This window comes from Vanessa atalanta, chromosome 27, assembly GCF_905147765.1.
Source record: "Vanessa atalanta chromosome 27, ilVanAtal1.2, whole genome shotgun sequence".
In the NCBI taxonomy this organism is placed as follows: domain Eukaryota; kingdom Metazoa; phylum Arthropoda; class Insecta; order Lepidoptera; family Nymphalidae; genus Vanessa; species Vanessa atalanta.
This window is the reverse complement of record NC_061897.1, coordinates 810,254-822,861: the sequence shown is the minus strand read 5'-3', so window position 1 is coordinate 822,861 and position 12,608 is coordinate 810,254. Positions and strand designations below refer to the sequence as shown.

Sequence of the window (12,608 nt, the reverse complement as noted above, 5' to 3'; positions counted from 1 at the left end):
GTAGGTACTATGCTATATTATGTTTACAAATGTCAATGATTAAGGGAATATATCTTATTTATTTTTGTTTAGGAGCCCAATTTCGGTGACGGAAATGCCTCAACGAAAATATACGCCGGCTGAACGTCCGGGACATCGCAGGCTCATGCAAGTAGACGACGAAGAAGATAAAGAAGATCTTGTCTATGAAGATTTAAAAGAAGTACTCGAAGATGAAGGTCAAAGCCAGGATGACATAGACAAACAAGTAGAGAGAAATAAAAGAGATGATGTTAATGTTTTAAACTTATTTTTTTTTTTTAATAATCTTAAGTATATCTACCAGTTGGTGGTAGGGCTCTGTGCAAGTTTGTCTGGGTTGGTACCCATAAATCAAGTATTCTGCCGACAAACAGCAATACTTGGTATTGTGTATTCGAGTTTGAAGAGTGAGTGAGCCAGTGCAACTATAGGTACAAGGGACAGAACATCTTACCCTAAGTTGGTGGCGCATTCACGGTATAAGAAATTATTAATATTTCTCACAGCGCCAATGTGTATTGACTGTGGTGACCACATAAGGTTAGATGGCCTAATTTTCCCATCCGCGTACCTATTACCGTACCGTACCGTGCTAGTTGTATACAAATAATATTATTAAAGCATTCATTATTTTCATTAGCAGCCTGTAAATTTTCCCACTGCTGGGATAAAGGCCTCCTCTACCTTTGAGGAGAAGGTTTGGAGCATATTCCACCACGCTGCTCCAATGCGGGTTGGCAGAATACACATGTGGCTGAATTTCGTTGAAATTAGACACATGCAGGTTTTCTCACGATGTTTTCCTTCACCGCCGAGCACGAGATGAATTATAAACATAAATTAAGCACATGAAATTTCAGTGGTGCCTGCTTGGGTTTGAACCCGAAATCATCGGTTAAGATGCACGTGTTCTAACCACTGAGCCATCTCGGCTCATATTATTAGCATATATAAAGCATTGTTAGCTATAATTACAATGTTATTATTATCTCTAAAACTATTTTGCGCATCGATTAATTTATAATTTCACAGTAAAAAATCACAAAAAAATCTTATCACGTTGCAGAAATATGACCCGGAGCCTTTAACGAATCCAAGTAGATATTCAGCGCAAAACACCCACAATATTAACTGGAAAGGACCGATGCCGCTTTACCCCGATGAAATAAACGCAGCAATAAAACAAATGACGTTACAAAATATGAATCAATTTCCATCAGACGCCAAAGATGTGAAGCCGGAAAAAGAAAGGGCTGGAAAAGACGTGAGCGACACAGAATATATAGAAAATTATGCAGACAATAAATACAATAAAATGCTTAAAATGGCTCAAGCGTATAGTGATTATGGTGTATTATACGGTAAGAAGGATAGATCTGAAACTATGAAGGATAATGATGAGAATGATCAATATAACAAAATTAAACCGTATATTAATAAAGAGTCCTTATTGGATAGATTCTTCAGAAGATCGAAAAAAGGTTTAAATATTATTTCTATATGTATTATCTATATTTTATTTTTACTTAATTATAAAATTGTATCTAATCCGTTTATATGTTTAGGTTCATATGAAGGATTTTCATTTCAACGTAAACAAGGAGAAACTAACGACAAAGAAGAATTCATGAAATCCCTCACGAAACACATCAAATTTGTTAAAAATCCTCGTAAAAACGATAATTGTAAAAAACTTAACGAAATATCTAAGGAGACACATTACTATGTAACCCCTGATAATGAAATACAAACAGACAATGTTATTTTCACTTGGAAAAAAGGTTCACGCTCACTAAAATCTATAGAGGTTCCAGATAATGTTAATGAAACAGATGAAGTAATTAATCCACTGATTGATGGTAATAACAGTGGTTCTAATGATAACAAGATTGCATTCTCGACTGATGGTATGTTAAGTTTGATATCAATGCTGTCAGATTGGTTAATAAATTTACCTTATCTGTCCAGTAACGATAAAATTGAGGAATCGAAAAAAAACATTATTGATAGCAATCAAAATTCCAGGTACGTTCGTCAAATAGCGAATTTATCGTAATCCCAATAATTGGATTTCAAATAATTATTAGTTCAATGTAATCAGTGCAATCATTTATTTTGTAACAGATATAATGCGACAAAAATAAAAGAAAGTAAAATAATTCGTAATGTTAATGATACACAAGGTGATTTAAATTATCCATCTTATGATTCTGAAATGGTTGATAATATTGGACACAGGTCAAGGGTATTGATGTCTATTGAAGATAAAAGAAAAGTCAATCAAATGCCTGTAAAGAGTGATCTGGCTCATACGTCTACAGGTTAGAGGCATTTGAGTAAATTTGGTGATATACGTTGTGTCATGTTTAAATTGGTTCATGTGAAAAATTCTACAATTTCCCATTTATAGAGAACCGTCTGAAAAAATTACAGTAAATACTAAATTTTATACACAATAGTAAATATCCTTAACACAGAAACGAACTCCTAGCAATCTTAATATGAACAATTTTAATTATTATATTTGAGATTAATAGTCATAAAATTTTACTAAGAGTATGACATCTTATTTCAGAAACAGACAGCATTATACCTGTAGCTCTTGTTTTAGTGAAAAACGATAAAGAAAACATTACAAAACATAAAGATACACATGTCAATATACAGCCTAAAAAAGAAAATAAAACTATCGTCAAGAGAAACGCTAACCATCGCCAGTCAGTATTCTGGAATGATCTATACGATGATGAATACGGAGTTAAAATCGACTATACAGAAAATATCAGGGACAAGCATTCAGCGAAAAAAGGACAAAACGTCGTTAAGCAATCAAGAGATTGGTTTCAGAATAGATTTAAAAATTTTACAAATAGATTTAAAGGCAAATTTTTAAATAAATCTCCAATTTTATCCAAGAATATAACCGCTAGCCCGAGCACTTCTGTTAATGCTCCTAAACGACCAGTCAGACAAACGAATAATGTTAGTAAATTAGAGATATAGTTTCGATAGTCTAGTTTCATAGATTAACTTTAGTTGATCAGCTAAGCTTGACCTCTGTCACAACAATTGAGCATTGTTTTTATTGCTATCTAACATAAATACGGAACTGTGTTAGTTATGTCGTGTTTATAACCATTATTTCTCTATCTATATGGTATTTTATAATAGATTATTTAGGCGGTCGAGCGAATAGGTCACCTGATGTCACCACTGCCCATATAGATTATATCGCTGATAGAATCATTATCCATTACTCACAATCCCCAATGCACCACTACCTTTATTACCTACGATGTTATGTCCCTTGTGCCCGTAGTTACACTGGCTCACTCACCGTTCAAACCGGATGAATACTAAGACTTTTAGGCGGTAGAATAGTTAATGAGTACCAGCATGTAGGATATATTTTATTAATTAATCTCAAGTATAAGAACTTCTTGCAGAATGCTGACGCCGATATAAAAAAGAGTTTCGCTGATTTAACAGAGAATATGAAAAAGGTGTGCCAAGAAGCTGTAAGGGCAGTGCAGGATACAAAGAATATTGAAGGTAAAGAGTATATCCCAATTTATGGTTGATGGTTATTCTTGGTTCAGACGCTTGTCAATGACGAGCATCACAGGCCAATGACGGGTAGATAAAATAGCGTGATCGAATCTTGGGCCTTCATGACCAACCTCATGGCACTGCGCATAAGATATAATTATAAAGTGTGTGTGTGTGTCTGATGAGAAGGAAATGTAATATGATCGGGTATCAAGCATCGTACCGAAAGCTTCACATGCTATACGAAACAAGAAAGTAACCCTACTTGCACTTTTTGAAATTTAATCAAAGTCGAATTCAAGGTCAAAATATTTATTAAATATAGAGCCAAAATCGCCCATTGTTTATTACAAAACACGTGCATCTTAAACAATGATTACGGGTTGAAACCCAGGCAAACACCACTGAATTTTCATGTGCTTAATTTGTGTTCATAATTCATCTCGTGCTCGGCGGTGAAGGAAAACATCGTGAGGAAACCTGCATGTGTCTAATTTCAACGAAAATCTGCCACATCTGTATCCACCGAACCGCATTGAAGTATCGCGGTGGGTAAGGGAGGCCTTAGCCCAGCTGTGGGAAATTTACAGGCCGTTAATGAAGCGTTGAACTTGATTTTTGACTGTTAAAAATCTACTACCGGGTTGGAAATAAACACCTCGGAACTGAGAGAAACTGATGAAATAAACTAAGACGGTTCATTTTCCATATCAAAATTTAACAATTGTTAATCACAATATCTTTTTTTAATTATTTATTATAGCCTGGAAGCGATCGTTTCATTCCCAAGGAGTGAAATCGTCTAAAAAATTATCAGTTTTATAATATGCATTAGAAAATTTTTACACTTGAATATTTTTTAACGTGTTCGGGATTCCTGTTGTAAAAGCGTACACATTGTTCCGCAAAAGAGTTATTAACTCAATTTAAGCTACCAATTATATCACGTCAATTTAATGTAAAATGTTTTTGGCTTCTGTCCTCTTGTAACTGAAATAAACTAAAGTTAATGTTTGTGTAGTTTAAGGATTAACAAGGAAATTGCAACTACCATATTTGTGTTAAAAATTTAATTGACTTTATTTTGTCAACCGTACCGATCAATCTAACAACTGCATGGAATAGACTAAGGTCCAGTTTCACCATACCCTGTTAAATATTTAACGTATTGTTAAGTCAGTTAACGGACTGTTAAAGTTATCGAGTGTCCCACCACGAGTTAACGCGTGTTTATTTGTTATAACAAGCCGTTAAATTTAATCACCGCTGTAGACGTCCGTTAGACCGTAACAGACAATTAAACTCAAGATGGACGCTGCGTACAATTTTATTTTCGAAAATAATGTTTTAGAAAATTTAGATTACTTAGACACAATAGTGCGACGCCCAAGAATTTTTAAAGAACGCCGTTCTTATTTCGAGGAATACGACGATTTAGATTTCTGTACCAGATTCCGTTTATCTAAAGAAACAACCCTAGATATTTTGCAGTTGATTGAAGATAAATTGGAATATCCATCAGATCGGTAAGTTAATATATTTATTATATTTATTATTAATTTTACTTAGGTGCCTAAAATTATTTTCAGTAAGTAATTGTATTAGCAATTACCTCGCATCAGTATAAAACAAACCTAACCCAACTAATTTTGTTTCAGGAATGAATCAATTTCTCCCATTAATCAGATTCTTTTGACCTTGAGATATTATGCAACTGGTTCTCAACAAATAACAGTGGGAGATTATTGTGGAATAAGTAAGTCGTCATCTCATAGAATAATACACAGGGTCACTGCTGCAATAGCCTCCTTAAGCCGCAACTTTATCAAATTCCCTAATACTGAGGAACAAATAAGAAAAACTCAGTTGAGTTTTTATAATATAGCAAGGTTTCCAAAGGCTGTGGGAGCTCTAGACTGCACACATATACGTATTCGTTCCCCTGGTGGAGAAAATGCAGAGTATTTTAGAAACCGAAAAGGCTACATGTCTATAAATGTGCAAGCAATTTGTGATGCAAACCTACAAATTCTAGATTTGGTTGCAAGATGGCCTGGCAGCAGTCAAGACCAGACTATTTGGAACGCTTCCTACAGAAATGCTTTGTTTGAGAGAGGCAGGTATGGGGATGCTATATTATTGGCAGATAGTGGGTACATGAATCGGTCTTATATCATGATGCCTCTGGATAATCCACAAACACCAGAGGAGATTCTTTACAATGAGGCGCAAATAAGAAGCAGGAATCCTATTGAACATTTATTTGGGGTGTGGAAACGTAGATTCCCTGTACTTGCCCTGGGGATGCAGATTCACTTAAACAAATGTCTCCCTGTTATTGTTGCCACTGGAGTTCTACACAACATTGCAGTAAAGGCAAAAGAAGATATACCACCAGATGATCCTGAACTTGAGCTCACTGTACCATGGGAAGAAATGTTCCGTCAAGGCCATATCAGGGAACAAAGAAATACTGAAGGGGTCAGAGATATAAATCCTGAGCGAAGAATGCTGATAAATAATTATTTTAAGAGTTTACATATATCCCATAATTTACATTGATTATTAACTATGTACTAAAACAATAAATAAAATTACAAAATACAGAATTTATTATTTATTTACTTATAATCTTTGTACAGCTAAAATACTTTAATTTAATACAAAATTTGAAAAACTAAGCTGTCTCTTAATCCAGCAAGATTCACTTACATGCATTCAAAAACAAAAAAAACAAGGTTTAAAACTGAAAAATCGCAAATTACAACTCAAAGTTGTATCAATGAAAAAAAACTTTACTTTTTTTACTAATTAAGGTTTTTTCTTAATGTTTCAACTTCAAGTTGTAATTTTTGTTTTCTTTGACATAGTTATTTATATTCAATAAGAAGCACACCACAAACACAATCAAAGAGCACAAAATAATGCTGCATAACCTCAGCTCAAAAATAAATATTACCATGTTATAATTATTTGACGTTTCAATCGGTTTAAATCAAAAGTAGTTAACATTTCATTGAAATCACTCGGAGCTAACGATTTTTGAAATTGGTCGCGCAGCACAACAAATGACGTATTATACGACTAGATAAAATATTACCGAACTTCGTCTAAATGACATGTCACAAATAAGCATTTCAATTTGGTTGCTTAAAATAAGAGTGAGTAACTTACAAGCCATTCAGTTAAATGTTCTGTTCAATAACGGCTTGTTAAATTTTGTTCCTGGGACATTTAATGATATAACAGCCCGTTAATTATTAACAACTCATTAGTAAATTACTGATTAAGATTTAACAAACATAGTTTGGTGAAATTAGACCTAAACCGTTAATATTAGTGTCATAGTTAACGTAAGATCATATATTTCGTTCAGTTCGAGAGGAGAAAAAAGAAGACGGTGCAGCTACAAGCCTCATGCAACAACTTGTACGACTCATGACCGACCTCGTCGACATCCAGGTGCAGCAGAAGAATTGTGCTAGTAGGTATTTTTAGTAGCTTTAATTTAACAAATGTTTGTTTTTAGGTCTAGTTTAGTTGATTCAGTTTTCATCATAGTGTGCAATGTTTTTTTTTTCTTGAGGTCAAATCATGAAAGTTGAGTTGGACCCCTTATGATTGTAGCTTCTGTGCGTACAAACATGATCAAAATCAAAATATACATTATTCAAGTAGGCTTTTACAAGCACTTTTGTATCGTCATTTAACAAACTATTTAAATTAAACTACCACCGGTTCGGAATGTAGATTCTACCGAGAGGAACCGGCGAGAAACTCAGTAGTTAATCCTTTTCAACATCTAAAAATACAGCCATGTTTGTTAAATACAATTATATATGTATGTTATTATATATGTGATGGGGCCCTGACCGATTTCGAATCGGTGGCCACCCTCAAGGGAGACCAGCCAACTACGCAGGACGTATTACAGTGTACGAGTGAGTGTCCAAAGACTGGTGCACTCTCTTTTCCATAACTCTTATATTCCGATCCACATATTTCCTACAAGAATACCTAAATTCCTTAAATTCGAGGTGTTCTTGAGGAACAGGTGGTAGCATTTTGAAAATCAATGAGCAATTGTAATGCTTCTATTTTGAATAAAGATTTTTTTTTTCTAAATAAATATTGGACAACATCACATACATTACTCTGATCCCAATGTAATTAGCTAAAGGACTTGTGTTATAGAAAATCAGAAGTAACGACGGTACCACAAACACCCAGACCCAAGACAACGTAGAGAACTATTTCTACTCGACAAATCACATGGAACGCTTTGAGCTTACCTACGACTGTGTACCATTATGTCGTCAGATGGTTTCCTTTTCCCTTCGATTCGATCGATCGCTGAAAATTTGTCTAAAATACTTACAATTCGATTAAAAATATTTGTAATATTAACGAACGTAATATTTTTACGATTAACGTTTCTGATGCTAAAGAGATGTCACCTCTTTGTTTCCAGAAAGTTTTTTCTTTCGAGTTTATAATAAAATGTCAAATATTAGAGAAACATTGGTTAACAAAGCGAAATGCGTGATAACAGATTATATAAATGATAAAAAAGTAGCGAAATGGGATTCGTTGATTTTCAGCCATGATAAGTACATAAAGACATAGGCCGGACGAGCAAATGGACCACCTGGTAGTAAGTGGTCACAAGCGCCCATAGACATTAGCACCGTAAGAAATATTAACCATTCCTTAAATCGGCAATGCGGCATCAACCTTGGGAGCTAAGATGTTATGTCCATTGTGCCTGTAGTTACACTGGCTCACTCACCCTTAAAATTGGAACGCAATAATAGTGAGTATTACTGTATGGCGGTAAAATATAGGAAACAGGTTTGCACGAAACCCTACCACCAAGTAAAGTAATTCAATTTTAAACAAAAAATAACATAACTATATATTTTAGTTATGTTATTTCAGTGGTTAGAACGCGTGCATCTTAACTGATGATTTCGGGTTCAAACCCAGGCAGGCACCACTGAATTTTCATGTGCTTAATTTGTGTTTATAATTCATCTCGTGCTCGGCGGTGAAGGAATACATCGTGAGGAAACATGCATGTGTCTAATTTCAACGTCATGTCAAATGTCTAATTTTCAAATTCTGCATGTGCATTCCGCCAACCCGCATTGGAGCAGCGTGGTGGAATATGCTCCAAACCTTCTCCTCAAAGGGAGAGAAGGCCTTTAGCCCAGCAGTGGGAAAATTTACAGGCTGCTAATAATAAAATAATAAATAGTAACTACTGAGTCTACGTTAAGAACCGGTGATAACTTTAAATTTAAATTAATCATCTAAATTGACTTTTTTATACAGAACTGCCGTCTGATCTTTACAAATTCCTGGAATGGCTGACGATACCACAAGATACTAAAGTTGACGTCAATGAAGTTTTTCCCGGACAAAGTTACACCATTGATGACAGTGTGAATAGATACGGTAATGTTGTTTCCAGAATGACGTAAATAATTAAGACAGTACATACAGTCAATAAGAAATGTGATTTATGAGGTTATACAGAGATTTGACCAAAAAATTTGAAACTGGGCGATATGCTAAGAGAACAGTTAAAATACAAGCATTTATTGAGTATATTTATTATTATTTACACGATATCACTTAATTAAAATTATAATTATAATATTAACAAAAAAAAAACTGACTTCAAATCTTATTCCAAATAAAAATAAAATCCAAATCCATTGAGACTACAAAATAAATGATGCAACCAAATGGATTCTCTTTTTGAAACCGGTTACACAATTTTTATACAGAGAAATCCACATATCCGTCTTACGATGTTACGTTGACGGAAGACACGCACCAGGAAGACCGAACTGAATGTTTGGGAACAATCCGTGCTGTTCAGGACCTGATACAGCAATACGAAGGGATGAGCGATGAGGATAAGGTACTGAATTTAATATCACTAAATTATTAAACATTAAGTGTGAAATTTAAATTAATATTAGTATAAATTAAACTAATTAGGCTTAAATTAATAATCAAGGGAATGTCCGATATGACCTAGTAGCTAAAAAACCACTGATTATGGATTTATACCTGGTCAAACATGACCAAGTTTTAACGACAGGAAAATATCGTGAGCAAACGTAATATTTTGGTTTCGGATGCAATTCTAAGACACGTGTATTCAACGCTTTGAAATAAGCGTTTTACCTTTTCAAAAAAGGCTATTTAATATCTAGATAGAAGAAGGTTCAGTGCTCCAGATACGTTATAAAAATTAACCCAAATAATGTCACTGTGTATGCTTACAATTCCTATTAAGGGAATAGTTATGAGAATATCAACATATCATTAGGAAATAAGTGTTACAATCTAACATGAGATGAATCGTGGTCTGATAATACTGTTGTTCTGAAAATAAAGAAAGAAGAAATCAAATTAAATTAGGTATTCCAAAATGTAATTTAAATTTCCTAATTTTGTAACTAAAAAAACTTACAGAGCAAAATGACCGGTGTGAAGGAATATCTCGAGAACCAGCTGAAGTTTTTAAACAGAAAACTAAATGGTTTCGCGGAGACGAATGTGAGTTTTTAAATGATTATTTTAATGTATTGATAAGAAGCGTTATGTCTTCCAAATTGATTTCGATCACCTTGCCAATTTTAAATGGTGACAAACCAACTACGCAGAAGATATTGTAGTGCGCGCAAACACATATGCGGTCTGGGATTACCCTAAATCGTAATTCGAGTTCGATTGCGTTTCATTTATAGATATAGAATCACAGGTTTTTATTGTAGATTGCGTGACTAATAAACCATGTCTCATATTATTGATATTTTACTTGGTGGAAGGGCTTTGTGCAAACCCGTCTGGGTAGGTAACACCCAGAATATTCACTGAGTATTGTTGTGGTCCAATTGCCTTACCAATTAAGGAAGTGTAATAACAAACACAAGAGACATAACATATTAGTTCCCAAGGTTGATGACGATGTAAGAAATGGTTAATATTTCATCATCTGGCTCAAGAATTAAGCCCAATCTGTAACCTCAGGATCTACTGCTTTATGAGCTACATTCTGAACAAAGAGGCAAAGTCATTTTAGATAACTAGCAATGACGATAATTGTGATAAACTTTATCAATAAATCACAGCGAATGTAATTCCAAGCAACGATTAAATTAGATCAGATTAAAGGATTAGTATTCGTTAATTTTCGTGTAAAATTGACCGAATTTAATTGTAAAAAAATAATTTGCGTATCTATTATTAATATGACAAAGAATCTGACGAATTTCTTGCACGTTTTGACTTGATCGATTTGTAAAATGATGAATCATGAACGGTTCTAGAAAAGCCTATGTAATATTTTTTGATTTTTAGCGAATTGGAATTTATTATTTTGAATAATGACGTTTTTTTTCTACAGTTATACAGTTTATATGATAAGAGATATGTCTCGCGTATCAGAAGAGATTTATTGAGTAAAAACAAGGAAGATAATAATAAAGAAAAGGTAAAAAGAAAACTTAATAGATTTGTCAAAATATTTGAAAGAAAACGGACGAAGACAACGAAAATATACGACGGAGTAACAACTACAAAAGTGAAGAAGAATTTAATTAATTCATTTAAAAATAAAGATGTTATTAATAAAGATACTGCTGTAGATAACGAAAAGAATAAAGATAAAATAAAGGTAAATAATAATAAAGAAGTATTTAATAAACAATTTGACGTAAAAGATGAAACTAGTGATAGATATAAATGATAATTTTGAATTACATACGTTTCAAGTTTAGAATTAATTGTTTTTAATTACTTTATTATATATTAAAGTGTTTGTTGTTGAAATTGTCGTATTCATTAACACTTGGGTTATAAATTTAAAATTTAAAACATCAATAACAATATTACGTTCGCAATGGAACAGTGTGAAGACTTTTACTAAATATTTTCTTAGAAACATTCCCTTATGAAAACTATTAATCCAATAACTTGATTGTAAAAACGTTTCTCTTCCATTTCGTGGCAATAAAAAGCTAGTATTAAAAAGAAAATATCGCAGTCTGCAGAGAGCGATAAAATGCAGGCGAAGTCTGTATTATTAATAAGGTTGTGTCTCGAATTGTTATTACTTTATACTTAGCTTAATTCAGATTTGAGATCAGTGACGTAGCTAGATTAAGGCCTCACTGCGACGATACTTAACATACTATATATCTATATGTATACTAATATTATAAACTTTCTTTCTTGGTGGTAGGGCTTTGTGCAAGCCCGTCTGGATAGTCACACCCAGTCATTAGATATTCTACCGCCAAATAACAGTACTCTGTATTGTTGTGTTTCGGTTAGAAGGGTGAGTGAGTCAGTGTAATCATAGGCACAAGGGACATAAAATCTTAGTTTCCAAGGTTGGCGGCGCATAGGTGATGTAAGAAATGGTTAATATTTCTTACAGCGCCGTTATCAATGGGCGGTGGTGACCACTAACCATCAGGTGGCTCATATGCTCGTCCGCAAACCTATGCCATAAAAAAAACGCGGAAGTAACTATCTGTTACCTCTACACGATTAAACGTTGAATCTATTAGATTAAATTACTTTTTTAGCGGCACATGGATCAATGGGGACTTTTGGGATTTTGTTTAGAACCACAAAAGGTTTAAAACTCCAGCGCCCCCAAAATTTTCAGATGTTCGGTCTTTAATTTTTTCTTTATTCATTAGACTACAGGTCAAGACTGTTTATTACTTGTATATATGTCTAGATAGACTACCACAGCGCCAACGCGAACTAAGTACACGCATACTAATAAGCAGTATGACGTTTGACAAGTGTCACGCGCTCAAGTATTATGACGTTTGAGTGTGAAGTATATCACGTACACCAAGATAATAAAGTTAGCTTGTTTGTTTAGTTCTCTTGTAGTGCGTCACTATGTATAAATAATCCTACATATTACTAACGCGGTACTTTTACTCGATTTGTAGGTTATATTCAATCAGCCATTTGTAAAACTCTTTTGGATTTTAAAGCTT

The 12,608-nt window shown here is 33.8% G+C and overlaps 2 protein-coding genes across 2 annotated transcripts in view; both read left to right on the top strand.

Moving 5' to 3' along the window:
• Positions 1 to 12,277, top strand: part of LOC125074116 — a 39,260-nt gene extending 26,983 nt beyond the window's left edge. Inside the window, exons 6-17 of the mRNA XM_047685342.1 lie at positions 73 to 271; positions 1,088 to 1,502; positions 1,587 to 1,928; positions 2,205 to 2,342; positions 2,597 to 3,003; positions 3,468 to 3,573; positions 6,947 to 7,054; positions 8,905 to 9,027; positions 9,363 to 9,499; positions 10,060 to 10,143; positions 10,994 to 11,080; positions 12,263 to 12,277. Of these exons, the coding sequence (XP_047541298.1) occupies positions 73 to 271; positions 1,088 to 1,502; positions 1,587 to 1,928; positions 2,205 to 2,342; positions 2,597 to 3,003; positions 3,468 to 3,573; positions 6,947 to 7,054; positions 8,905 to 9,027; positions 9,363 to 9,499; positions 10,060 to 10,143; positions 10,994 to 11,080; positions 12,263 to 12,277 (2,161 nt within the window). The remainder of the gene's footprint in view (positions 1 to 72; positions 272 to 1,087; positions 1,503 to 1,586; positions 1,929 to 2,204; positions 2,343 to 2,596; positions 3,004 to 3,467; positions 3,574 to 6,946; positions 7,055 to 8,904; positions 9,028 to 9,362; positions 9,500 to 10,059; positions 10,144 to 10,993; positions 11,081 to 12,262) is intronic.
• LOC125074168 (putative nuclease HARBI1) lies at positions 4,709 to 6,227 on the top strand. The gene is made up of 2 exons (XM_047685412.1): positions 4,709 to 5,096; positions 5,229 to 6,227. Exons 1-2 carry the CDS (start codon positions 4,879 to 4,881, stop codon positions 6,130 to 6,132), a joined length of 1,122 nt encoding a protein of 373 aa, XP_047541368.1. The 5' UTR covers positions 4,709 to 4,878; the 3' UTR covers positions 6,133 to 6,227.
• Positions 12,278 to 12,608: the final 331 nt, after the last annotated feature.